The sequence below is a fragment of the Crinia signifera genome, chromosome 5, assembly GCF_055691185.1.
Source record: "Crinia signifera chromosome 5, ASM5569118v1, whole genome shotgun sequence".
In the NCBI taxonomy this organism is placed as follows: domain Eukaryota; kingdom Metazoa; phylum Chordata; class Amphibia; order Anura; family Myobatrachidae; genus Crinia; species Crinia signifera.
The window spans coordinates 3,070,716-3,098,050 of NC_139221.1; the positions used below are offsets into that span (position 1 = coordinate 3,070,716).

The 27,335-nt window shown below is 54.6% G+C and overlaps 1 protein-coding gene across 4 annotated transcripts in view; it reads left to right on the forward strand.

The window, feature by feature from the left end:
• The window catches only part of SLC4A2 (solute carrier family 4 member 2), a 255,691-nt gene that overhangs the window by 115,007 nt on the left and 113,349 nt on the right, over window positions 1–27,335 (forward strand). For all 4 annotated transcript variants that reach the window (XM_083186515.1, XM_083186516.1, XM_083186514.1 and 1 more), the window contains exons 7-8: window positions 2,589–2,722; window positions 3,269–3,449. In XM_083186515.1, coding sequence (XP_083042641.1) covers window positions 2,589–2,722; window positions 3,269–3,449 — 315 coding nt within the window. The remainder of the gene's footprint in view (window positions 1–2,588; window positions 2,723–3,268; window positions 3,450–27,335) is intronic.

Genomic DNA, 27,335 nt, shown 5'->3' on the forward strand with positions numbered 1-27,335 from the left:
CATGTAGGCCTCACCCAGTGTGTCTCCAGAGCTCCATATAGGCCCTCACCCAATGTGACTCCAGAACGCCATGTAGGTTCTCACCCAGTGTGTCTCCAGAACTCCATATAGGCCCTCACCCAGTGTGTCCACAGAACTCCATATAGGCCCTCACCCAATGTGACTCCAGAACTCCATGTAGGCCCTCACCCAATGTGACTCCAGAACTCCATGTAGGCCCTCACCCAGTGTGTCTCCAGAACTCCATGTAGGCCCTCACCCAATGTGACTCCAGAACTCCATGTAGGCCCTCACCCAGTGTGTCTCCAGAACTCCATGTAGGCCCTCACCCAGTGTGTTTCCAGAACTCCATATAGGCCCTCACCCAATGTGACTCCAGAACTCCATGTAGGCCCTCACCCAGTGTGTCTCCAGAGCTCCATATAGGCCCTCACCCAATGTGACTCCAGAACGCCATGTAGGTTCTCACCCAGTGTGTCTCCAGACCTCCATATAGGCCCTCACCCAGTGTGTCCACAGAACTCCATATAGGCCCTCACCCAGTGTGTCCACAGAACTCCATATAGGCCCTCACCCAGTGTGTCCACAGAACTCCATATAGGCCCTCACCCATTGTGTCCACAGAACTCCATATAGGCCCTCAGCCAATGTGACTCCAGAACTCCATGTAGGCCCTCACCCAGTGTGTCTCCAGAACTCCATGTAGGCCCTCACCCAGTGTGTTTCCAGAACTCCATATAGGCCCTCACCCAATGTGACTCCAGAACTCCATGTAGGCCCTCACCCAGTGTGTCTCCAGAGCTCCATATAGGCCCTCACCCAATGTGACTCCAGAACTCCATGTAGGCCCTCATCCAGTGTGTCTCCAGAACTCCATATAGGCCCTCACCCAGTGTGTCCACAGAACTCCATATAGGCCCTCACCCAGTGTGTCCACAGAACTCCATATAGGCCCTCACCCAGTGTGTCCACAGAACTCCATATAGGCCCTCACCCATTGTGTCCACAGAACTCCATATAGGCCCTCAGCCAATGTGACTCCAGAACTCCATGTAGGCCCTCACCCAGTGTGTCTCCAGAGCTCCATATAGGCCCTCACCCAATGTGACTCCAGAACGCCATGTAGGTTCTCACCCAGTGTGTCTCAAGAGCTCCATATAGGCCCTCACCCAATGTGACTCCAGAACCCCATGTAGGCCCTCACCCCGTGTGTCCACAGAACTCCATGTAGGCCCTCACCCATTGTGTCCACAGAACTCCATATAGGCCCTCACCCAGTGTGTCCACAGAACTCCATATAGGCCCTCACCCAGTGTGTCCACAGAACTCCATATAGGCCCTCACCCAGTGTGTCCACAGAACTCCATATAGGCCCTCACCCATTGTGTCCACAGAACTCCATATAGGCCCTCACCCAATGTGACTCCAGAACGCCATGTAGGTTCTCACCCAGTGTGTCTCAAGAGCTCCATATAGGCCCTCACCCAATGTGACTCCAGAACCCCATGTAGGCCCTCACCCCGTGTGTCCACAGAACTCCATGTAGGCCCTCACCCATTGTGTCCACAGAACTCCATATAGGCCCTCACCCAATGTGACTCCAGAACTCCATGTAGGCCCTCACCCAATGTGACTCCAGAACTCCATGTAGGCCCTCACCCAGTGTGTCTCCAGAGCTCCATATAGGCCCTCACCCAATGTGACTCCAGAAAGCCATGTAGGCCCTCACCCAGTGTGTCTCCAGAACTCCATGTTGGCCCTCACCCAGTGTGTCCACAGAACTCCATATAGGCCCTCACCCAGTGTGTCCACAGAACTCCATATAGGCACTGACATAGTGTGTCTCCAGAACTCCATGTTGGCCCTCACCCAGTGTGTCTCCAGGCCTCTGTTTAGACAGGCAACCCAGTGTGTCTCCAGGCATCTGATTAGACCCTCACTCGGTGTGTCTCCAGAATGCCATGTAGGCCCTAACCCAGTGTGTCTCCAGAACTCCATATACTGTAGGCACTCACCCAGTTTGTCTCCAGAACTCCATATAGGCCATCACCCTTTGTGTATCCAGAATTCCATGTAGGCCCTCACCCAGTGTGTCTCCAGGCCTCTTGTTTAGGCTGGCAACCCAGTGTGTCTCCAGGCATCTGATTAGACCCTCACTCGGTGTGTCTCCAGAATTCCATGTAGGCCCTCACCGTCGGTCTTCAGGCCATCTGCACATCCTCAGCAATTTGGGTGTAAAAGTCGCACCCAACGTGTGTAATACTGACACACTGAGTCTCCTTGGTCACCTAACTGCTAGTGATCTAGGGAAATGTCCAGATGGGCCAAGTGGTTCTTGTCTGCCATCAAATTCTATATTTGTATGTTTCTATGTGCCCCTTGTACTCCCTTTACTTTGCTGCAAGCAGCTTAAACCCTTAGACTATGCATTCCCTGATGCTCCTCTGCTGTATTCAGACCCCGGAAGATATAGAACACCGCTAATGTCCAACACCTGTTCTGATTACTTCTGCTCCCTGACTGCATGCTGATAGTCCAGGTACCACAGATACTGATGCTCCTGCCCTCTATATCTCCCCTGACCTCAGGTCACCGGTTTGAGGACCTTCCCGCTGTGCGCAGACATCTTGTGCGCAAGAGTAAAGGACAAGTCGTTCACATAAACAAAGAGCACAAAGAGAGGCATCCGCACCGCAAAAGTGTGACTCTGACACCTCATGAGGTGAGTGTGTGATGCTGGGAGGACAGCGTGTGTGCCTGTGTACCGCTGGGAGGGGCAGAGTGCGTGTGACGCTGGGAGGGGCAGAGTGCGTGTGACGCTGGGAGGGGCAGAGTGCGTGTGACGCTGGGAGGGGCAGAGTACGTGTGACGCTGGGAGGGGCAGAGTGCGTGTGACGCTGGGAGGGGCAGAGTGCGTGTGAGGCTGGGAGGGGCAGAGTGCGTGTGAGGCTGGGAGGGGCAGAGTGCGCGTGAGGTTGGGAGGGGCAGAGTGCGCGTGAGGTTAGGAGGGCAGAGTGCGCGTGAGGTTGGGAGGGCAGAGTGCGCGTGAGGCTGGGAGGGCAGAGTGCGCGTGAGGCTGGGAGGGCAGAGTGCGCGTGGCGCTGGGAGGGCAGAGTGCGCGTGGCGCTGGGAGGGCAGAGTGCGCGTGGCGCTGGGAGGGCAGAGTGCGCGTGGCGCTGGGAGGGCAGAGTGCGCGTGATGCAGGGAAGACATTATGTGTGTTGGTGTGGCTTTGCACCTCCCACTCCATGCCATCTCTCCCCGGCAGGTATTTGTGGAGCTGAATGAACTGGTGGTAGACAAGCACCAGGAGCTGCAGTGGAAAGAGACCGCTCGCTGGATAAAGTTTGAGGAAGATGTTGAGATCGAGACAGATCAGTGGGGAAAACCACACGTGGCGTCTCTGAGCTTCCGCAGCCTCCTGGAACTTAGACGGACATTGTCACATGGTAACTAGGAGACTTCACCTGACACATGGGCTCCGGGGGGATTGCTAGGGTCACTTATTGGGTGGGTGATATATCTGGGATAGATAGGTACAGGTAGTGGTGTTAGGTGGAAGACTGGAGGTACATCTGCGAGTGATAGGTGGGAGACTGGAGAAAAATCTGTGGTGATAGGTGGGAGACTGGAGATACATCGGAGGGTGATAATTGGGAGACTAGAGGTACATCTGGGGATGATAGGTGGGAGAATGGAGATACGTCTGGGGATGATAGTTGGGAGACTGGAGATACATCTGGGGTGATAGTTGGGAGACTGGAGATACATCTGGGGTGATAGGTAAGAGGCTGGAGATACATCTGGGGGTGATAGGCGGGAGACTAGAGATACATCTGGGGGTGATAATAGGGAGACTGGAGATACATCAGGGTGTGATAGGTGGGAGACTGGAGGTACATTTGGGGGTGATATTTTGGGAGACTGGAGATACATCAGGGGGTGATAGGTGGGAGACTGGAGATAACTCTGTGGTAATAGTTGGGAAGCTGGAGATACATCTGGGGATGACAGTTGGGAGACTGGAGATACATCTGGGGTGATAGGTAAGAGACTGGAGATACATCTGGGGGTGATAGGCGGGAGACTGGAGATACATCTGGGGGTGATAATAGGGAGACTGGAGATACATCTGGGGGTGATAATAGGGAGACTGGAGATACATCAGGGTGTGATAGGTGGGAGACTGGAGATAAATCTGGGGTGATAGTTGGGAGACTGGAGATACATCTGGGGTGATAGGCGGGAGACTGGGAATACATCTGAGGGTGATAGGTGGGAGACTGGAGATAAATCTGGGGTGATAGGCAGGAGACTGGAGATAACTCTGTGGTAATAGTTGGGAAGCTGGAGATGCATCACGGTGTGATAGGTGGGAGACTGGAGATACATCTGGTGGTGATAGATGGGAGACTGGAGATACATCTGGGGGTGATAGTTGGGAGGCTTGAGATACATCTGGGAGTGACTGGTGAGAGACTTGAGATACATCTGGGGGCGATAGGGGGAGACTGGAGATAAATCTGGGGATGATAGGTGGGAGACTGGAGATACATCTTAGTGTGATAGGTGGGAGACTGGAGGTACATTTGTGGTTGATAGTTGGGAGACTGGAGATACATCTGGGTGTGATAGGGGGGAGACTGGAGATAAATCTGTGGTGATAGTTGGGAGACTGGAGATACATCTGGAAGTGATAGATGGGAGACTGGAGATACATCTGGGGGTGATAGTTGGGAGGCTGGAGATACATCTGGGAGTGATTGGTGGGAGACTGGAGATACATCTGGGAGTGATTGGTGGGAGACTGGAGATACATCTGGGAGTGATTGGTGGGAGACTGGATATACATCTGGGGGTGGTAGATGGGAGACTGGAGATGCATCTGGGGTGATAGGTGGGAGGCTGGAGGTACATCTGGGTGTGATAATTGGGAGACTGAAGGTACATCTGGGGGTAATAGTTGGGAGAAGGGACATACACCTGGGGGTGATAAGTGGGAGACTGGAGATACATCTGGGGTGAAAAGTGGGAGACTGGAGATACATCTGGGGATGATAGGTGGGAGACTGGAGATACATCTGGGGATGATGGGAGACTGGTGATGCATCTGGAGTGGTAGATGGGGGACTGCAGATACAGCTGGGAGTGATTGGTGGGAGACTGAAGATACATCTGGGGGTGATAGGTGGGAGACTGGAGGTACATCTGGGGGTGATAATTGGGAGACTGGAGATACATCTGGGGATGATAGGTGGGAGACTGGAGATACATCTGGGGATGATAGGTGGGAGACTGGAGACACATCTGTGGATGATAGGTGGGAGACTGGAGACACATCTGGGGTTGATGGGAGACTGGAGATACATCTGGGGGTGATCGTTGGGAGGCTGGAGATGCATCTGGAGTGATAGATGGGGAACTGAAGATACATATGGGGTGATAGGTGGGAGACTGGAGATACAGCTGGGGGTGATAGGTGGGAGACTGGAGATACATCTGGTTGTGATAGGTAGGAGAGGGGGTGCACAATGATGTGTAGTGGTTAGGATGTAGGTAAGGGGGTGATGAGGTGCACAGTGATGAGTGATGGAATGGTGGTTAGGATGTAGGTGAGAAGGTGCACAGTGATGTGTGATGGGGTGGTGGTTAGGATGTAGGTGAGGGGGTGTACAATGATGTGTGATGGGGTGGGGGTTAGGATGTAGGTGATGAGGTGCACAGTGATGTGTGATAGGGTGGTGGTTAGGATGTAGGTGAGGGGGTGTACAATGATGTGTGATGGGGTGGGGGTTAGGATGTAGGTGATGAGGTGCACAGTGATGTGTGATGGGGTGGTGGTTAGGATGTAGGTGAGGGGGTGCACAATGATGTGTGATGGGATGGTGGTTAGGATGTAGGTGAGGGGGGTGTACAATGATGTGTGATGGGGTGGTGGTTAGGATGTAGGTGAGGGGGTGTACAATGATGTGTGATGGTGTAGTGGTTAGGATGTAGGTGCGGGGGGGTGTACAATGATGTGTGATGGGGTGGTGGTTAGGATGTAGGTGAGGGGGTGCACAGTGATGTGTGATGGGATGGTGGTTAGGATGTAGGTGAGGGGGTGCACAGTGATGTGTGATGGGGTGGTGGTTAGGATGTAGGTGAGGGGGTGCACAGTGATGTGTGATGGGATGGTGGTTAGGATGTAGGTGATGAGGTGTACAATGATGTGTGATGGGGTGGTGGTTAGGATGTAGGTGATGAGGTGTACAGTGATGTGTGATGGGGTGGTGGTTAGGATGTAGGTGAGGGGGTGCACAATGATGTGTGATGGGGTGGTGGTTAGGATGTAGGTGCGGGGGGGTGTACAATGATGTGTGATGGGGGGTTGGTTAGGATGTAGGTGATAAGGTGCACAGTGATGTGTGATGGGGTGGGGGTTAGGATGTAGGTGAGGGGGGTGTACAGTGATGTGTGATGGGGTGGTGGTTAGGATGTAGGTGAGGGGGTGTACAATGATGTGTGATGGGATGGTGGTTAGGATGTAGGTGAGGGGGTGCACAGTGGTGTGTGATGGGGTGGTGGTTAGGATGTAGGTGAGGGGGTGCACAGTGATGTGTGATGGGATGGTGGTTAGGATGTAGGTGATGAGGTGTACAATGATGTGTGATGGGGTGGTGGTTAGGATGTAGGTGATGAGGTGTACAGTGATGTGTGATGGGGTGGTGGTTAGGATGTAGGTGAGGGGGGTGTACAATAATGTGTGATGGGATGGTGGTTAGGATGTAGGTGCGGGGGTGCACAGTGATGTGTGATGGGGTGGTGGTTAGGATGTAGGTGAGGGGGTGTACAATGATGTGTGATGGGGTGGTGGTTAGGATGTAGGTGCGGGGGTGCACAGTGATGTGTGATGGGGTGGTGGTTAGGATGTAGGTGCGGGGGGTGCACAATGATGTGTGATGGGATGGTGGTTAGGATGTAGGTGCGGGGGGGTGCACAGTGATGTGTGATGGGATGGTGGTTAGGATGTAGGTGAGGGGGTGCACAATGATGTGTGATGGGGTGGTGGTTAGGATGTAGGGGAGGGGGTGCACAGTGATGTGTGATGGGGTGGTGGTTAGGATGTAGGTGAGGGGGATGTACAATGATGTGTGATGGGGTGGTGGTTAGGATGTAGGTGAGGGGGTGCACAGTGATGTGAGATGGGGGTGGTGGTTAGGATGTAGGTGCAGGGGTGCACAGTGATGTGAGATGGGGGTGGTGGTTAGGATGTAGGTGAGGGAGTGCACAGTGATGTGTGATGGGGTGGTGGTTAGGATGTAGGTGAGGGGGTGCACAGTGATGTGTGATGGGGTGGTGGTTAGGATGTAGGTGAGGGGGATGTACAATGATGTGTGATGGGGTGGTGGTTAGGATGTAGGTGAGGGGGTGCACAGTGATGTGAGATGGGGGTGGTGGTTAGGATGTAGGTGCGGGGGTGCACAGTGATGTGTGATGGGGTGGTGGTTAGGATGTAGGTGAGGGGGTGTACGATGATGTGTGATGGGGTGGTGGTTAGGATGTAGATGAGGGGGTGCACAGTGATGTGTGATGGGGTGGTGGTTAGGATGTAGGTGAGGGGGTGTACAATGATGTGTGATGGGGTGGGGGTTAGGATGTAGATGAGGGGGTGCACAGTGATGTGTGATGGGGTGGTGGTTAGGATGTAGGTGAGGGGGTGTACGATGATGTGTGATGGGGTGGTGGTTAGGATGTAGGTGATGGGGGTGCACAGTGATGTGTGATGGGGTGGTGGTTAGGATGTAGGTGAGGGGGTGCACAGTGATGTGAGATGGGGGTGGTGGTTAGGATGTAGGGGAGGGGGTGTACAATGATGTGTGATGGGGTGGTGGTTAGGATGTAGGTGATGGGGGTGCACAGTGATGTGTGATGGGGTGGTGGTTAGGATGTAGGTGAGGGGGTGCACAGTGATGTGAGATGGGGGTGGTGGTTAGGATGTAGGGGAGGGGGTGTACAGTGATGTGTGATGGGGTGGTGGTTAGGATGTAGGTGAGGGGGTGCACAGTGATGTGTGATGGGGTGGTGGTTAGGATGTAGGTGAGGGGGTGTACAATGATGTGTGATGGGGTGGTGGTTAGGATGTAGGTGAGGGGGTGCACAGTGATGTGAGATGGGGGTGGTGGTTAGGATGTAGGTGCGGGGGTGTACAATGATGTGTGATGGGGTGGGGGTTAGGATGTAGGTGAGGGGGTGCACAGTGATGTGTGATGGGGTGGTGGTTAGGATGTAGGGGAGGGGGTGCACAGTGATGTGTGATGGGATGGTGGTTAGGATGTAGGTGCGGGGGTGTACAATGATGTGTGATGGGGTGGTGGTTAGGATGTAGGTGAGGGGGGTGCACAGTGATGTGTGATGGGGTGGGGGTTAGGATGTAGGTGAGGGGGTGCACAGTGATGTGTGATGGGGTGGTGGTTAGGATGTAGGGGAGGGGGTGCACAGTGATGTGTGATGGGATGGTGGTTAGGATGTAGGTGCGGGGGTGTACAATGATGTGTGATGGGGTGGTGGTTAGGATGTAGGTGAGGGGGTGTACAATGATGTGTGATGGGGTGGTGGTTAGGATGTAGGTGAGGGGGTGTACAGTGATGTGTGATGGGGTGGTGGTTAGGATGTAGGTGAGGGGGTGTACAATGATGTGTGATGGGGTGGGGGTTAGGATGTAGGTGAGGGGTGCACAGTGATGTGTGATGGGGTGGTGGTTAGGATGTAGGTGCGGGGGATGTACAATGATGTGTGATGGGGTGGTGGTTAGGATGTAGGTGAGGGGGGTGTACAATGATGTGTGATGGGATGGTGGTTAGGATGTAGGTGAGGGGGTGCACAGTGATGTGTGATGGGGTGGTGGTTAGGATGTAGGTGAGGGGGTGCACAGTGATGTGAGATGGGGGTGGTGGTTAGGATGTAGGTGCAGGGGTGCACAGTGATGTGTGATGGGGTGGTGGTTAGGATGTAGGTGAGGGGGTGCACAGTGATGGGGGTGGTGTAGTGGTTAGGATGTAGGTGATGAGGTGCACAGTGATGTGTGATGGGGTGGTGGTTAGGATGTAGGTGAGGGGGTGCACAGTGATGTGTGATGGGGTGGTGGTTAGGATGTAGGTGAGGGGGTGCACAGTGATGTGTGATGGGGTGGTGGTTAGGATGTAGGTGAGGGGGTGCACAGTGATGTGTGGTGGTTAGGATGTAGGTGAGGGGGGTGCACAGTGATGTGTGATGGGGTGGTGGTTGGGATGTAGGTGCGGGGGTGCACAGTGATGTGTGATGGGGTGGTGGTTAGGATGTAGGTGAGGGGGTGCACAATGATGTGTGATGGGGTGGTGGTTAGGATGTAGGTGCGGGGGTGCACAGTGATGTGTGATGGGGTGGTGGTTAGGATGTAGGTGCGGGGGGTGTACAGTGATGTGTGATGGGGTGGTGGTTAGGATGTAGGTGAGGGGGTGTACAATGATGTGTGATGGGGTGGTGGTTAGGATGTAGGTGCGGAGGTGTACAATGATGTGTGATGGGGTGGTGGTTAGGATGTAGGTGAGGGGGTTGCACAGTGATGTGAGATGGGGGTGGTGGTTAGGATGTAGGTGCGGGGGTGCACAGTGATGTGTGATGGGGTGGTGGTTAGGATGTAGGTGCGGGGGGGTGTACAGTGATGTGTGATGGGGTGGTGGTTAGGATGTAGGTGAGGGGGTGTACAATGATGTGTGATGGGGTGGTGGTTAGGATGTAGGTGCGGAGGTGTACAATGATGTGTGATGGGGTGGTGGTTAGGATGTAGGTGCGGGGGTGCACAGTGATGGGGGTGGTGTAGTGGTTAGGATGTAGGTGAGGGGGTGTACAATGATGTGTGATGGGGTGGTGGTTAGGATGTAGGTGAGGGGGGTGCACAGTGATGTGTGATGGGGTGGTGGTTGGGATGTAGGTGCGGGGGTGCACAGTGATGTGAGATGGGGGGTTGGTTAGGATGTAGGTGATGAGGTGCACAGTGATGTGTGATGGGATGGTGGTAAGGATGTAGGTGATGAGGTGCACAGTGATGTGTGATGGGGTGGTGGTTAGGATGTAGGTGATGAGGTGCACAGTGATGTGTGATGGGGTGGTGGTTAGGATGTAGGTGCGGGGGTGCACAGTGATGTGTGATGGGATGGAGGTTAGGATGTAGGTGATGAGGTGCACAGTGATGTGTGATGGATGGTGGTTAGGATGTAGGTGATGAGGTGCACAGTGATGTGTGATGGGGTGGTGGTTAGGATGTAGGTGCGGGGGTGCACAGTGATGTGTGATGGGATGGTGGTTAGGATGTAGGTGAGGGGGGTGTACAGTGATGTGTGATGGGGTGGTGGTTAGGATGTAGGTGAGGGGGGTGCACAGTGATGTGTGATGGGGTGGTGGTTAGGATGTAGGTGAGGGGGGTGTACAGTGATGTGTGACGGGGTGGTGGTTAGGATGTAGGTGAGGGGGGTGTACAATGATGTGTGATGGGGTGGTGGTTAGGATGTAGGTGCGGGGGTGCACAGTGATGTGAGATGGGGGGTTGGTTAGGATGTAGGTGAGGGGGGTGTTCAGTGATGTGTGACGGGGTGGTGGTTAGGATGTAGGTGAGGGGGGTGTACAGTGATGTGTGATGGGGTGGTGGTTAGGATGTAGGTGAGGGGGTGTACAATGATGTGTGATGGGGTGGTGGTTAGGATGTAGGTGCGGGGGTGCACAGTGATGTGAGATGGGGGGTTGGTTAGGATGTAGGTGAGGGGGGTGTACAGTGATGTGTGACGGGGTGGTGGTTAGGATGTAGGTGAGGGGGGTGTACAGTGATGTGTGATGGGGTGGTGGTTAGGATGTAGGTGAGGGGGTGTACAATGATGTGTGATGGGTTGGTGGTTAGGATGTAGGTGAGGGGGTGTACAATGATGTGTGATGGGGTGGTGGTTAGGATGTAGGTGAGGGGGTGCACAGTGATGTGTGATGGGTTGGTGGTTAGGATGTAGGTGATGAGGTGTACAGTGATGTGTGACGGGGTGGTGGTTAGGATGTAGGTGAGGGGGGTGTACAATGATGTGTGATGGGGTGGTGTTTAGGATGTAGGGAGGGGGTGCACAGTGATGTGTGATGGGGTGGTGGTTAGGATGTAGGTGATGAGGTGTACAATGATGTGTGATGGGATGGTGGTTAGGATGTAGGTGAGGGGGTGCACAGTGATGTGTGATGGGGTGGTGGTTAGGATGTAGGTGAGGGGGGTGCACAGTGATGTGTGATGGGGTGGTGGTTGGGATGTAGGTGCGGGGGTGCACAATGATGTGTGATGGGGTGGTGGTTAGGATGTAGGTGAGGGGGTGTACAATGATGTGTGATGGGGTGGTGGTTAGGATGTAGGTGAGGGGGGTGTACAGTGATGTGTGACGGGGTGGTGGTTAGGATGTAGGTGAGGGGGGTGTACAGTGATGTGTGACGGGGTGGTGGTTAGGATGTAGGTGAGGGGGGTGTACAATGATGTGTGATGGGTGGTGGTTAGGATGTAGGTGATGAGGTGCACAGTGATGTGTGATGGGGTGGTGGTTAGGATGTAGGTGAGGGGGTGCACAGTGATGTGTGATGGGGTGGTGGTTAGGATGTAGGTGAGGGGGTGTACAATGATGTGTGATGGGGTGGGGGTTAGGATGTAGGTGAGGGGGGTGTACAGTGATGTGTGATGGGGTGGTGGTTGGGATGTAGGTGCGGGGGTGCACAGTGATGTGAGATGGGGGGTTGGTTAGGATGTAGGTGATGAGGTGTACAATGATGTGTGATGGGGTGGTGGTTAGGATGTAGGTGCGGGGGTGTACAATGATGTGTGATGGGGGGTTGGTTAGGATGTAGGTGAGGGGGTGCACAGTGATATGTGATGGGGTGGTGGTTAGGATGTAGGTGAGGGGGGTGTACAGTGATGTGTGATGGGGTGGTGGTTAGGATGTAGGTGAGGGGGTGTACAATGATGTGTGATGGGGTGGTGGTTAGGATGTAGGTGAGGGGGGTGTACAGTGATGTGTGACGGGGTGGTGGTTAGGATGTAGGTGAGGGGGTGTACAATGATGTGTGATGGGGTGGTGGTTAGGATGTAGGTGAGGGGGTGCACAGTGATGTGTGATGGGGGGTTGGTTGGGATGTAGGTGAGGGGGTGCACAGTGATGTGAGATGGGGATGGTGGTTAGGATGTAGGTGAGGGGGGTGTACAATGATGTGTGATGGGGTGGTGGTTGGGATGTAGGTGAGGGGGTGTACAGTGATATGTGATGGGGTGGTGGTTAGGATGTAGGTGGGGGGGGGTGTACAGTGTGTGTGATGGGGTGGTGGTTAGGATGTAGGTGAGGGGGTGTACAATGATGTGTGATGGGGTGGTGGTTAGGATGTAGGTGAGGGGGGTGTACAGTGATGTGTGACGGGGTGGTGGTTAGGATGTAGGTGAGGGGGTGTACAATGATGTGTGATGGGGTGGTGGTTAGGATGTAGGTGAGGGGTGCACAGTGATGTGTGATGGGGGTGGGTGGGATGTAGGTGAGGGGTGCACAGTGATGTGAGATGGGGATGGTGGTTAGGATGTAGGTGAGGGGGGTGTACAATGATGTGTGATGGGGTGGTGGTTGGGATGTAGGTGAGGGGGTGTACAGTGATATGTGATGGGGTGGTGGTTAGGATGTAGGTGAGGGGGTGCACAGTGATGTGTGACGGGGTGGTGGTTAGGATGTAGGTGCGGGGGTGCACAGTGATGTGTGATGGGGTGGTGGTTAGGATGTAGGTGAGGGGGTGCACAGTGATGTGTGATGGGGTGGTGGTTAGGATGTAGGTGAGGGGGTGTACAATGATGTGTGATGGGGTGGTGGTTAGGATGTAGTGATGAGGTGCACAGTGATGTGAGATGGGGGTGGTGGTTAGGATGTAGGTGAGGGGGTGCACAATGATGTGTGATGGGGTGGGGGTTAGGATGTAGGTGAGGGGGTGTACAATGATGTGTGATGGGGTTGGTGGTTAGGATGTAGGTGAGGGGGGTGTACAATGATGTGTGATTGGGGTGGTGGTTAGGATGTAGGTGCGGGGGTGTACAATGATGTGTGATAGGGTGGTGGTTAGGATGTAGGTGAGGGGGGTGCACAGTGATGGGGATGGTGTAGTGGTTAGGATGTAGGTGAGGGGGGTGTACAGTGATGTGTGATGGGGTGGTGGTTGGGATGTAGGTGCGGGGGTGCACAGTGATGTGAGATGGGGGGTTGGTTAGGATGTAGGTGATGAGGTGCACAGTGATATGTGATGGGGTGGTGGTTAGGATGTAGGTGAGGGGGGTGTACAGTGATGTGTGATGGGGTGGTGGTTAGGATGTAGGTGAGGGGGTGTACAATGATGTGTGATGGGGTGGTGGTTAGGATGTAGGTGAGGGGGGTGTACAGTGATGTGTGACGGGGTGGTGGTTAGGATGTAGGTGAGGGGGTGCACAATGATGTGTGATGGGGTGGTGGTTAGGATGTAGGTGAGGGGGTGCACAGTGATGTGTGATGGGGGGTTGGTTGGGATGTAGGTGAGGGGGTGTACAATGATGTGTGATGGGATGGTGGTATAGGATGTAGGTGCGGGGGTGCACAGTGATGTGTGATGGGGTGGTGGTTAGGATGTAGGTGAGGGGGTGTACAATGATGTGTGATGGGGTGGTGGTTAGGATGTAGGTGATGAGGTGCACAGTGATGTGTGACGGGGTGGTGGTTAGGATGTAGGTGCGGGGGTGTACAATGATGTGTGATGGGGTGGTGGTTAGGATGTAGGTGAGGGGGTGTACAATGATGTGTGATAGGGTGGTGGTTAGGATGTAGGTGAGGGGGTGCACAGTGATGTGTGATGGGGTGGGGGTTAGGATGTAGGTGAGGGGGTGCACAGTGATGTGAGATGGGGATGGTGGTTAGGATGTAGGTGAGGGGGGTGTACAATGATGTGTGATGGGGTGGTGGTTGGGATGTAGGTGAGGGGGTGTACAATGATGTGTGATGGGGTGGTGGTTAGGATGTAGGTGAGGGGGTGTACAATGATGTGTGATGGGGTGGTGGTTAGGATGTAGGTGAGGGGGGTGTACAGTGATGTGTGACGGGGTGGTGGTTAGGATGTAGGTGAGGGGGTGCACAGTGATGTGTGATGGTGTAGTGGTTAGGATGTAGGTGAGGGGGTGCACAGTGATGTGTGATGGGGGGTTGGTTGGGATGTAGGTGAGGGGGTGTACAATGATGTGTGATGGGGTGGTGGTTAGGATGTAGGTGAGGGGGTGTACAATGATGTGTGATGGGATGGTGGTGTAGTGGTTAGGATGTAGGTGAGGGGGGTGCACAATGATGTGTGATGGGGTGGGGGTTAGGATGTAGGTGAGGGGGGTGCACAGTGATGTGTGACGGGGTGGTGGTTAGGATGTAGGTGAGGGGGGTGCACAGTGATGTGTGATGGGGTGGGGGTTAGGATGTAGGTGAGGGGGGTGCACAGTGATGTGTGATGGGGGGTTGGTTAGGATGTAGGTGAGGGGGTGCACAGTGATGTGTGATGGGTGGTGGTTAGGATGTAGGTGATGAGGTGCACAGTGATATGTGATGGGGTGGTGGTTAGGATGTAGGTGAGGGGGTGTACAGTGATGTGTGATGGGGTGGTGGTTAGGATGTAGGTGCGGGGGTGCACAGTGATGTGTGATGGGGTGGTGGTTAGGATGTAGGTGAGGGGGTGTACAATGATGTGTGATGGGGTGGTGGTTAGGATGTTGGTGAGGGGGTGTACAATGATGTGTGATGGGATGGTGGTTAGGATGTAGGTGAGGGGGTGTACAATGATGTGTGATGGGATGGAGGTTAGGATGTAGGTGAGGGGGGTGCACAGTGATGTGTGATGGGGTGGGGGTTAGGATGTAGGTGAGGGGGGTGCACAGTGATGTGTGACGGGGTGGTGGTTAGGATGTAGGTGAGGGGGTGCACAGTGATGTGTGACGGGGTGGTGGTTAGGATGTAGGTGCGGGGGTGCACAGTGATGTGTGATGGGGTGGTGGTTAGGATGTAGGGGAGGGGGTGCACAGTGATGTGTGATGGGATGGTGGTTAGGATGTAGGTGAGGGGGGTGCACAATGATGTGTGATGGGATGGAGGTTAGGATGTAGGTGAGGGGGTGCACAGTAATGTGTGATGGGGTGGTGTTTAGGATGTAGGGGAGGGGGTGCACAGTGATGTGTGATGGGATGGAGGTTAGGATGTAGGTGAGGGGGTGTACAATGATGTGTGATGGGGTGGTGGTTAGGATGTAGGTGAGGGGGGTGTACAGTGATGTGTGATGGGGTGGTGGTTAGGATGTAGGTGAGGGGGGTGTACAATGATGTGTGATAGGGTGGTGGTTAGGATGTAGATGATGAGGTGCACAGTGATATGTGATGGGGTGGTGGTTAGGATGTAGGTGAGGGGGTGTACAATGATGTGTGATGGGGTGGTGGTTAGGATGTAGGTGAGGGGGGTGTACAGTGATGTGTGACGGGGTGGTGGTTAGGATGTAGGTGAGGGGGGTGTACAATGATGTGTGATAGGGTGGTGGTTAGGATGTAGATGATGAGGTGCACAGTGATATGTGATGGGGTGGTGGTTAGGATGTAGGTGAGGGGGTGTACAATGATGTGTGATGGGGTGGTGGTTAGGATGTAGGTGAGGGGGTGCACAGTGATGTGTGATGGGGTGGTGGTTAGGATGTAGGTGAGGGGGTGTACAATGATGTGTGATGGGGTGGTGGTTAGGATGTAGGTGAGGGGGGTGTACAATGATGTGTGATGGGGTGGGGGTTAGGATGTAGGTGAGGGGGGTGCACAGTGATGTGAGATGGGGGGTTGGTTAGGATGTAGGTGAGGGGGGTGTACAATGATGTGTGATGGGGTGGTGGTTAGGATGTAGGTGAGGGGGTGCACAGTGATGTGTGATGGGATGGTGGTTAGGATGTAGGTGAGGGGGTGCACAGTGATGTGTGATGGGGTGGTGGTTAGGATGTAGGTGCGGGGGTGTACAGTGATGTGTGATGGGTTGGTGGTTAGGATGTAGGTGATGAGGTGTACAGTGATGTGTGACGGGGTGGTGGTTAGGATGTAGGTGAGGGGGTGCACAGTGATGTAAGATGGAGGTGGTGGTTAGGATGTAGGTGAGGGGGTGCACAGTGATATGTGATGGGGTGGTGGTTAGGATGTAGGTGAGGGGGTGCACAATGATGTGTGATGGGGTGGTGGTTAGGATGTAGGTGAGGGGGGTGTACAATGATGTGTGATGGGGTGGTGGTTGGGATGTAGGTGCGGGGGTGTACAATGATGTGTGATGGGATGGAGGTTAGGATGTAGGTGAGGGGGGTGCACAGTGATGTGTGACGGGGTGGGGGTTAGGATGTAGGTGAGGGGGGTGCACAGTGATGTGTGACGGGGTGGTGGTTAGGATGTAGGTGAGGGGGGTGCACAGTGATGTGTGATGGGGTGGTGGTTAGGATGTAGGTGCGGGGGTGCACAGTGATGTGTGATGGGGTGGTGGTTAGGATGTAGGTGAGGGGGGTGCACAGTGTTGTGTGATGGGGTGGTGGTTAGGATGTAGGTGAGGGGGGTGCACAGTGATGTGTGACGGGGTGGTGGTTAGGATGTAGGTGAGGGTGGTGTACAATGATGTGTGATGGGGTGGGGGTTAGGATGTAAGTGAGGGGTTGTACAATGATGTGTGATGGGGTGGTGGTTAGGATGTAGGTGAGGGGGTGCACAGTGATGTGTGATGGGGTGGTGGTTAGGATGTAGGTGCGGGGGTGCACAGTGATGGGGGTGGTGTAGTGGTTAGGATGTAGGTGAGGGGGGTGCACAATGATGTGTGATGGGGTGGTGGTTAGGATGTAGGTGATGAGGTGTACAATGATGTGTGATGGGGTGGTGGTTAGGATGTAGGTGAGGGGGTGCACAGTGATGTGTGATGGGGTGGTGGTTAGGATGTAGGTGCGGGGGTGCACAGTGATGGGGGTGGTGTAGTGGTTAGGATGTAGGTGAGGGGGGTGCACAATGATGTGTGATGGGGTGGGGGTTAGGATGTAGGTGAGGGGGGTGCACAGTGATGTGTGACGGGGTGGTGGTTAGGATGTAGGTGAGGGGGGTGCACAGTGATGTGTGATAGGGTGGTGGTTAGGATGTAGGTGAGGGGGGTGCACAGTGATGTGTGACGGGGTGGTGGTTAGGATGTAGGTGAGGGGGGTGCACAGTGATGTGTGATGGGGTGGGGGTTAGGATGTAGGTGAGGGGGGTGCACAGTGATGTGTGACGGGGTGGTGGTTAGGATGTAGGTGAGGGGGGTGCACAGTGATGTGTGATGTGGTGGTGGTTAGGATGTAGGTGCGGGGGTGCATAGTGATGTGTGATGGGGTGGTGGTTAGGATGTAGGTGAGGGGGGTGCACAGTGTTGTGTGATGGGGTGGTGGTTAGGATGTAGGTGAGGGGGGTGCACAGTGATGTGTGACGGGGTGGTGGTTAGGATGTAGGTGAGGGGGTGTACAATGATGTGTGATGGGGTGGTGGTTAGGATGTAGGTGCGGGGTGCACAGTGATGTGTGATGGGGTGGTGGTTGGGATGTAGGTGCGGGGGTGCACAGTGATGTGAGATGGGGGGTTGGTTAGGATGTAGGTGAGGGGGTGCACAATGATGTGTGATGGGGTGGTGGTTAGGATGTAGGTGAGGGGGGTGTACAGTGATGTGTGACGGGGTGGTGGTTAGGATGTAGGTGAGGGGGGTGTACAATGATGTGTGATGGGGTGGTGGTTAGGATGTAGGTGATGAGGTGCACAGTGATATGTGATGGGGTGGTGGTTAGGATGTAGGTGATGAGGTGCACAGTGATGTGTGATGGGGTGGTGGTTAGGATGTAGGTGAGGGGGGTGTACAGTGATGTGTGATGGGATGGAGGTTAGGATGTAGGTGATGAGGTGCACAGTGATGTGTGATGGGGTGGTGGTTAGGATGTAGGTGAGGGGGGTGTACAATGATGTGTGATGGGGTGGTGGTTAGGATGTAGGTGAGGGGGTGCACAGTGATGTGTGATGGGTTGGTGGTTAGGATGTAGGTGATGAGGTGTACAGTGATGTGTGACGGGGTGGTGGTTAGGATGTAGGTGAGGGGGTGCACAGTGATGTGTGATGGGGTGGTGGTTAGGATGTAGGGGAGGGGGTGCACAGTGATGTGTGATGGGATGGTGGTTAGGATGTAGGTGCGGGGGTGTACAATGATGTGTGATGGGGTGGTGGTTAGGATGTAGGTGAGGGGGTGTACAATGATGTGTGATGGGGTGGTGGTTAGGATGTAGGTGAGGGGGTGCACAGTGATGTGTGATGGGGTGGTGGTTAGGATGTAGGTGAGGGGGTGTACAATGATGTGTGATGGGGTGGGGTTAGGATGTAGGTGAGGGGGTGCACAGTGATGTGTGATGGGGTGGTGGTTAGGATGTAGGTGCGGGGGATGTACAATGATGTGTGATGGGGTGGTGTTAGGATGTAGGTGAGGGGGGTGTACAATGATGTGTGATGGGATGGTGGTTAGGATGTAGGTGAGGGGGTGCACAGTGATGTGTGATGGGTGGTGGTTAGGATGTAGGTGAGGGGGTGCACAGTGATGTGAGATGGGGGTGGTGGTTAGGATGTAGGTGCAGGGGTGCACAGTGATGTGTGATGGGGTGGTGGTTAGGATGTAGGTGAGGGGGTGCACAGTGATGGGGGTGGTGTAGTGGTTAGGATGTAGGTGATGAGGTGCACAGTGATGTGTGATGGGGTGGTGGTTAGGATGTAGGTGAGGGGGTGCACAGTGATGTGTGATGGGGTGGTGGTTAGGATGTAGGTGAGGGGGTGCACAGTGATGTGTGATGGGGTGGTGGTTAGGATGTAGGTGAGGGGGTGCACAGTGATGTGTGGTGGTTAGGATGTAGGTGAGGGGGTGCACAGTGATGTGTGATGGGGTGGTGGTTGGGATGTAGGTGCGGGGGTGCACAGTGATGTGTGATGGGGTGGTGGTTAGGATGTAGGTGAGGGGGTGCACAATGATGTGTGATGGGGTGGTGGTTAGGATGTAGGTGCGGGGGTGCACAGTGATGTGTGATGGGGTGGTGGTTAGGATGTAGGTGCGGGGGGGTGTACAGTGATGTGTGATGGGTGTGGTGGTTAGGATGTAGGTGAGGGGGTGTACAATGATGTGTGATGGGTGTGGTGGTTAGGATGTAGGTGCGGAGGTGTACAATGATGTGTGATGGGGTGGTGGTTAGGATGTAGGTGAGGGGTTGCACAGTGATGTGAGATGGGGGTGGTGGTTAGGATGTAGGTGCGGGGGTGCACAGTGATGTGTGATGGGGTGGTGGTTAGGATGTAGGTGCGGGGGGTGTACAGTGATGTGTGATGGGGTGGTGGTTAGGATGTAGGTGAGGGGGTGTACAATGATGTGTGATGGGGTGGTGGTTAGGATGTAGGTGCGGAGGTGTACAATGATGTGTGATGGGGTGGTGGTTAGGATGTAGGTGCGGGGGTGCACAGTGATGGGGGTGGTGTAGTGGTTAGGATGTAGGTGAGGGGGTGTACAATGATGTGTGATGGGGTGGTGGTTAGGATGTAGGTGAGGGGGGTGCACAGTGATGTGTGATGGGGTGGTGGTTGGGATGTAGGTGCGGGGGTGCACAGTGATGTGAGATGGGGGGTTGGTAAGGATGTAGGTGATGAGGTGCACAGTGATGTGTGATGGGATGGTGGTAAGGATATAGGTGATGAGGTGCACAGTGATGTGTGATGGGGTGGTGGTTAGGATGTAGGTGATGAGGTGCACAGTGATGTGTGATGGGGTGGTGGTTAGGATGTAGGTGCGGGGGTGCACAGTGATGTGTGATGGGATGGAGGTTAGGATGTAGGTGATGAGGTGCACAGTGATGTGTGATGGGATGGTGGTTAGGATGTAGGTGATGAGGTGCACAGTGATGTGTGATGGGGTGGTGGTTAGGATGTAGGTGCGGGGGTGCACAGTGATGTGTGATGGGATGGTGGTTAGGATGTAGGTGAGGGGGGTGTACAGTGATGTGTGATGGGGTGGTGGTTAGGATGTAGGTGAGGGGGGTGCACAGTGATGTGTGATGGGGTGGTGGTTAGGATGTAGGTGAGGGGGGTGTACAGTGATGTGTGACGGGGTGGTGGTTAGGATGTAGGTGAGGGGGGTGTACAATGATGTGTGATGGGGTGGTGGTTAGGATGTAGGTGCGGGGGTGCACAGTGATGTGAGATGGGGGGTTGGTTAGGATGTAGGTGAGGGGGGTGTACAGTGATGTGTGACGGGGTGGTGGTTAGGATGTAGGTGAGGGGGTGTACAATGATGTGTGATGGGATGGAGGTTAGGATGTAGGTGAGGGGGTGCACAGTGATGTGTGATGGGGTGGTGTTTAGGATGTAGGGGAGGGGGTGCACAGTGATGTGTGATGGGATGGAGGTTAGGATGTAGGTGAGGGGGTGTACAATGATGTGTGATGGGGTGGTGGTTAGGATGTAGGTGAGGGGGGTGCACAGTGATGTGTGATGGGGTGGTGGTTGGGATGTAGGTGCGGGGGTGCACAGTGATGTGAGATGGGGGGTTGGTTAGGATGTAGGTGAGGGGGTGCACAATGATGTGTGATGGGGTGGTGGTTAGGATGTAGGTGAGGGGGGTGTACAGTGATGTGTGACGGGGTGGTGGTTAGGATGTAGGTGAGGGGGGTGTACAATGATGTGTGATAGGGTGGTGGTTAGGATGTAGGTGATGAGGTGCACAGTGATATGTGATGGGGTGGTGGTTAGGATGTAGGTGAGGGGGTGTACAATGATGTGTGATGGGGTGGTGGTTAGGATGTAGGTGCGGGGGTGCACAGTGATGTGTGATGGGTGTACAATGATGTGTGATGGGGTGGTGGTTAGGATGTAGGGGAGGGGGTGCACAGTGATGTGTGATGGGGTGGTGGTTAGGATGTAGGTGCGGGGGTGCACAGTGATGTGTGATGGGGTGGTGGTTAGGATGTAGGTGAGGGGGTGTACAGTGATGTGTGATGGGGTGGTGGTTAGGATGTAGGTGAGGGGGTGTACAATGATGTGTGATGGGGTGGTGGTTAGGATGTTGGTGAGGGGGTGTACAATGATGTGTGATGGGATGGTGGTTAGGATGTAGGTGAGGGGGTGTACAATGATGTGTGATGGGATGGAGGTTAGGATGTAGGTGAGGGGGTTGCACAGTGATGTGTGATGGGGTGGGGGTTAGGATGTAGGTGAGGGGGGTGCACAGTGATGTGTGACGGGGTGGTGGTTAGGATGTAGGTGAGGGGGTGTACAATGATGTGTGATGGGATGGAGGTTAGGATGTAGGTGAGGGGGTGCACAGTGATGTGTGATGGGGTGGTGTTTAGGATGTAGGGGAGGGGTGCACAGTGATGTGTGATGGGATGGAGGTTAGGATGTAGGTGAGGGGGTGTACAATGATGTGTGATGGGGTGGTGGTTAGGATGTAGGTGAGGGGGGTGCACAGTGATGTGTGATGGGGTGGTGGTTGGGATGTAGGTGCGGGGGTGCACAGTGATGTGAGATGGGGGTTGGTTAGGATGTAGGTGAGGGGGTGCACAATGATGTGTGATGGGGTGGTGGTTAGGATGTAGGTGAGGGGGGTGTACAGTGATGTGTGACGGGGTGGTGGTTAGGATGTAGGTGAGGGGGGTGTACAATGATGTGTGATAGGGTGGTGGTTAGGATGTAGGTGATGAGGTGCACAGTGATATGTGATGGGGTGGTGGTTAGGATGTAGGTGAGGGGGTGTACAATGATGTGTGATGGGGTGGTGGTTAGGATGTAGGTGAGGGGGTGCACAGTGATGTGTGATGGGTTGGTGGTTAGGATGTAGGTGATGAGGTGTACAGTGATGTGTGACGGGGTGGTGGTTAGGATGTAGGTGAGGGGGTGCACAGTGATGTGAGATGGAGGTGGTGTTTAGGATGTAGGTGAGGGGGTGCACAGTGATGTGTGATGGGTGGTGGTTAGGATGTAGGTGAGGGGGTGCACAATGATGTGTGATGGGGTGGTGGTTAGGATGTAGGTGAGGGGGGTGTACAATGATGTGTGATGGGGTGGTGGTTGGGATGTAGGTGCGGGGGTGTACAATGATGTGTGATGGGATGGAGGTTAGGATGTAGGTGAGGGGGGTGCACAGTGATGTGTGACGGGGTGGGGTTAGGATGTAGGTGAGGGGGGTGCACAGTGATGTGTGACGGGGTGGTGGTTAGGATGTAGGTGAGGGGGGTGCACAGTGATGTGTGATGGGGTGGTGGTTAGGATGTAGGTGCGGGGGTGCACAGTGATGTGTGATGGGGTGGTGGTTAGGATGTAGGTGAGGGGGGTGCACAGTGTTGTGTGATGGGGTGGTGGTTAGGATGTAGGTGAGGGGGGTGCACAGTGATGTGTGACGGGGTGGTGGTTAGGATGTAGGTGAGGGTGGTGTACAATGATGTGTGATGGGGTGGGGGTTAGGATGTAAGTGAGGGGTTGTACAATGATGTGTGATGGGGTGGTGGTTAGGATGTAGGTGAGGGGGTGCACAGTGATGTGTGATGGGGTGGTGGTTAGGATGTAGGTGCGGGGGTGCACAGTGATGGGGGTGGTGTAGTGGTTAGGATGTAGGTGAGGGGGGTGCACAATGATGTGTGTGGGGTGGTGGTTAGGATGTAGGTGATGAAGTGTACAATGATGTGTGATGGGGTGGTGGTTAGGATGTAGGTGAGGGGGTGCACAGTGATGTGTGATGGGGTGGTGGTTAGGATGTAGGTGCGGGGGTGCACAGTGATGGGGGTGGTGTAGTGGTTAGGATGTAGGTGAGGGGGGTGCACAATGATGTGTGATGGGGTGGGGGTTAGGATGTAGGTGAGGGGGGTGCACAGTGATGTGTGACGGGGTGGTGGTTAGGATGTAGGTGAGGGGGGTGCACAGTGATGTGTGATAGGGTGGTGGTTAGGATGTAGGTGAGGGGGGTGCACAGTGATGTGTGACGGGGTGGTGGTTAGGATGTAGGTGAGGGGGGTGCACAGTGATGTGTGATGGGGTGGGGGTTAGGATGTAGGTGAGGGGGGTGCACAGTGATGTGTGACGGGGTGGTGGTTAGGATGTAGGTGAGGGGGTTCACAGTGATGTGTGATGGGGTGGTGGTTAGGATGTAGGTGCGGGGGTGCATAGTGATGTGTGATGGGGTGGTGGTTAGGATGTAGGGCAGGGGGGTGCACAGTGTTGTGTGATGGGGTGGTGGTTAGGATGTAGGTGAGGGGGGTGCACAGTGATGTGTGACGGGGTGGTGGTTAGGATGTAGGTGAGGGGGTGTACAATGATGTGTGATGGGGTGGTGGTTAGGATGTAGGTGCGGGGGTGCACAGTGATGTGTGATGGGGTGGTGGTTGGGATGTAGGTGCGGGGGTGCACAGTGATGTGAGATGGGGGGTTGGTTAGGATGTAGGTGAGGGGGTGCACAATGATGTGTGATGGGGTGGTGGTTAGGATGTAGGTGAGGGGGGTGTACAGTGATGTGTGACGGGGTGGTGGTTAGGATGTAGGTGAGGGGGGTGTACAATGATGTGTGATGGGGTGGTGGTTAGGATGTAGGTGATGAGGTGCACAGTGATATGTGATGGGGTGGTGGTTAGGATGTAGGTGATGAGGTGCACAGTGATGTGTGATGGGGTGGTGGTTAGGATGTAGGTGAGGGGGGTGTACAGTGATGTGTGATGGGATGGAGGTTAGGATGTAGGTGATGAGGTGCACAGTGATGTGTGATGGGGTGGTGGTTAGGATGTAGGTGAGGGGGGTGTACAATGATGTGTGATGGGGTGGTGGTTAGAATGTAGGTGAGGGGGTGCACAGTGATGTGTGATGGGTTGGTGGTTAGGATGTAGGTGATGAGGTGTACAGTGATGTGTGACGGGGTGGTGGTTAGGATGTAGGTGAGGGGGTGCACAGTGATGTGAGATGGAGGTGGTGGTTAGGATGTAGGGGAGGGGGTGCACAATGATGTGTGATGGGGTGGTGGTTAGGATGTAGGTGAGGGGGTGTACAATGATGTGTGATGGGGTGGTGGTTGGGATGTAGGTGCGGGGGTGTACAATGATGTGTGATGGGATGGAGGTTAGGATGTAGGTGAGGGGGGTGCACAGTGATGTGTGATGGGGTGGGGGTTAGGATGTAGGTGAGGGGGGTGCACAGTGATGTGTGATGGGGTGGTGGTTAGGATGTAGGTGAGGGGGTGCACAGTGATGTGTGATGGGGGGTTGGTTGGGATGTAGGTGAGGGGGTGTACAATGATGTGTGATGGGATGGTGGTTAGGATGTAGGTGCGGGGGTGCACAGTGATGTGTGATGGGGTGGTGGTTAGGATGTAGGTGAGGGGGTGTACAATGATGTGTGATGGGGTGGTGGTTAGGATGTAGGTGATGAGGTGCACAGTGATGTGTGACGGGGTGGTGGTTAGGATGTAGGTGCGGGGGTGTACAATGATGTGTGATGGGGTGGTGGTTAGGATGTAGGTGAGGGGGTGTACAATGATGTGTGATAGGGTGGTGGTTAGGATGTAGGTGAGGGGGTGCACAGTGATGTGTGATGGGGTGGGGGTTAGGATGTAGGTGAGGGGGTGCACAGTGATGTGAGATGGGGATGGTGGTTAGGATGTAGGTGAGGGGGGTGTACAATGATGTGTGATGGGGTGGTGGTTGGGATGTAGGTGAGGGGGTGTACAATGATGTGTGATGGGGTGGTGGTAAGGAAGTAGGTGAGGGGGTGTACAATGATGTGTGATGGGGTGGTGGTTAGGATGTAGGTGAGGGGGGTGTACAGTGATGTGTGACGGGGTGGTGGTTAGGATGTAGGTGAGGGGGTGCACAGTGATGTGTGATGGTGTAGTGGTTAGGATGTAGGTGAGGGGGTGCACAGTGATGTGTGATGGGGGGTTGGTTGGGATGTAGGTGAGGGGGTGTACAATGATGTGTGATGGGGTGGTGGTTAGGATGTAGGTGAGGGGGTGTACAATGATGTGTGATGGGATGGTGGTGTAGTGGTTAGGATGTAGGTGAGGGGGGTGCACAATGATGTGTGATGGGGTGGGGGTTAGGATGTAGGTGAGGGGGGTGCACAGTGATGTGTGACGGGGTGGTGGTTAGGATGTAGGTGAGGGGGGTGCACAGTGATGTGTGATGGGGTGGGGGTTAGGATGTAGGTGAGGGGGGTGCACAGTGATGTGTGATGGGGGGTTGGTTAGGATGTAGGTGAGGGGGTGCACAGTGATGTGTGATGGGGTGGTGGTTAGGATGTAGGTGATGAGGTGCACAGTGATATGTGATGGGGTGGTGGTTAGGATGTAGGTGAGGGGGGTGTACAGTTATGTGTGATGGGGTGGTGGTTAGGATGTAGGTGCGGGGGTGCACAGTGATGTGTGATGGGGTGTACAATGATGTGTGATGGGGTGGTGGTTAGGATGTAGGGGAGGGGGTGCACAGTGATGTGTGATGGGGTGGTGGTTAGGATGTAGGTGCGGGGGTGCACAGTGATGTGTGATGGGGTGGTGGTTAGGATGTAGGTGAGGGGGTGTACAGTGATGTGTGATGGGGTGGTGGGTTAGGATGTAGGTGAGGGGGTGTACAATGATGTGTGATGGGGTGGTGGTTAGGATGTTGGTGAGGGGGTGTACAATGATGTGTGATGGGATGGTGGTTAGGATGTAGGTGAGGGGGTGTACAATGATGTGTGATGGGATGGAGGTTAGGATGTAGGTGAGGGGGTGCACAGTGATGTGTGATGGGGTGGGGGTTAGGATGTAGGTGAGGGGGGTGCACAGTGATGTGTGACGGGGTGGTGGTTAGGATGTAGGTGAGGGGGTGTACAATGATGTGTGATGGGATGGAGGTTAGGATGTAGGTGAGGGGGTGCACAGTGATGTGTGATGGGTGGTGTTTAGGATGTAGGGGAGGGGGTGCACAGTGATGTGTGATGGGATGGAGGTTAGGATGTAGGTGAGGGGGTGTACAATGATGTGTGATGGGGTGGTGGTTAGGATGTAGGTGAGGGGGGTGCACAGTGATGTGTGATGGGGGTGGTGGTTGGGATGTAGGTGCGGGGGTGCACAGTGATGTGAGATGGGGGGTTGGTTAGGATGTAGGTGAGGGGGTGCACAATGATGTGTGATGGGGTGGTGGTTAGGATGTAGGTGAGGGGGGTGTACAGTGATGTGTGACGGGGTGGTGGTTAGGATGTAGGTGAGGGGGGTGTACAATGATGTGTGATAGGGTGGTGGTTAGGATGTAGGTGATGAGGTGCACAGTGATATGTGATGGGGTGGTGGTTAGGATGTAGGTGAGGGGGTGTACAATGGTGTGTGATGGGGTGGTGGTTAGGATGTAGGTGAGGGGTGCACAGTGATGTGTGATGGGTTGGTGGTTAGGATGTAGGTGATGAGGTGTACAGTGATGTGTGACGGGGTGGTGGTTAGGATGTAGGTGAGGGGGTGCACAGTGATGTGAGATGGAGGTGGTGGTTAGGATGTAGGTGAGGGGGTGCACAGTGATGTGTGATGGGGTGGTGGTTAGGATGTAGGTGAGGGGGTGCACAATGATGTGTGATGGGGTGGTGGTTAGGATGTAGGTGAGGGGGGTGTACAATGATGTGTGATGGGGTGGTGGTTGGGATGTAGGTGCGGGGGTGTACAATGATGTGTGATGGGATGGAGGTTAGGATGTAGGTGAGGGGGGTGCACAGTGATGTGTGACGGGGTGGGGGTTAGGATGTAGGTGAGGGGGGTGCACAGTGATGTGTGACGGGGTGGTGGTTAGGATGTAGGTGAGGGGGGTGCACAGTGATGTGTGATGGGGTGGTGGTTAGGATGTAGGTGCGGGGGTGCACAGTGATGTGTGATGGGGTGGTGGTTAGGATGTAGGTGAGGGGGGTGCACAGTGTTGTGTGATGGGGTGGTGGTTAGGATGTAGGTGAGGGGGGTGCACAGTGATGTGTGACGGGGTGGTGGTTAGGATGTAGGTGAGGGTGGTGTACAATGATGTGTGATGGGGTGGGGGTTAGGATGTAAGTGATGGGTTGTACAATGATGTGTGATGGGGTGGTGGTTAGGATGTAGGTGAGGGGGTGCACAGTGATGTGTGATGGGGTGGTGGTTAGGATGTAGGTGCGGGGGTGCACAGTGATGGGGGTGGTGTAGTGGTTAGGATGTAGGTGAGGGGGGTGCACAATGATGTGTGATGGGGTGGTG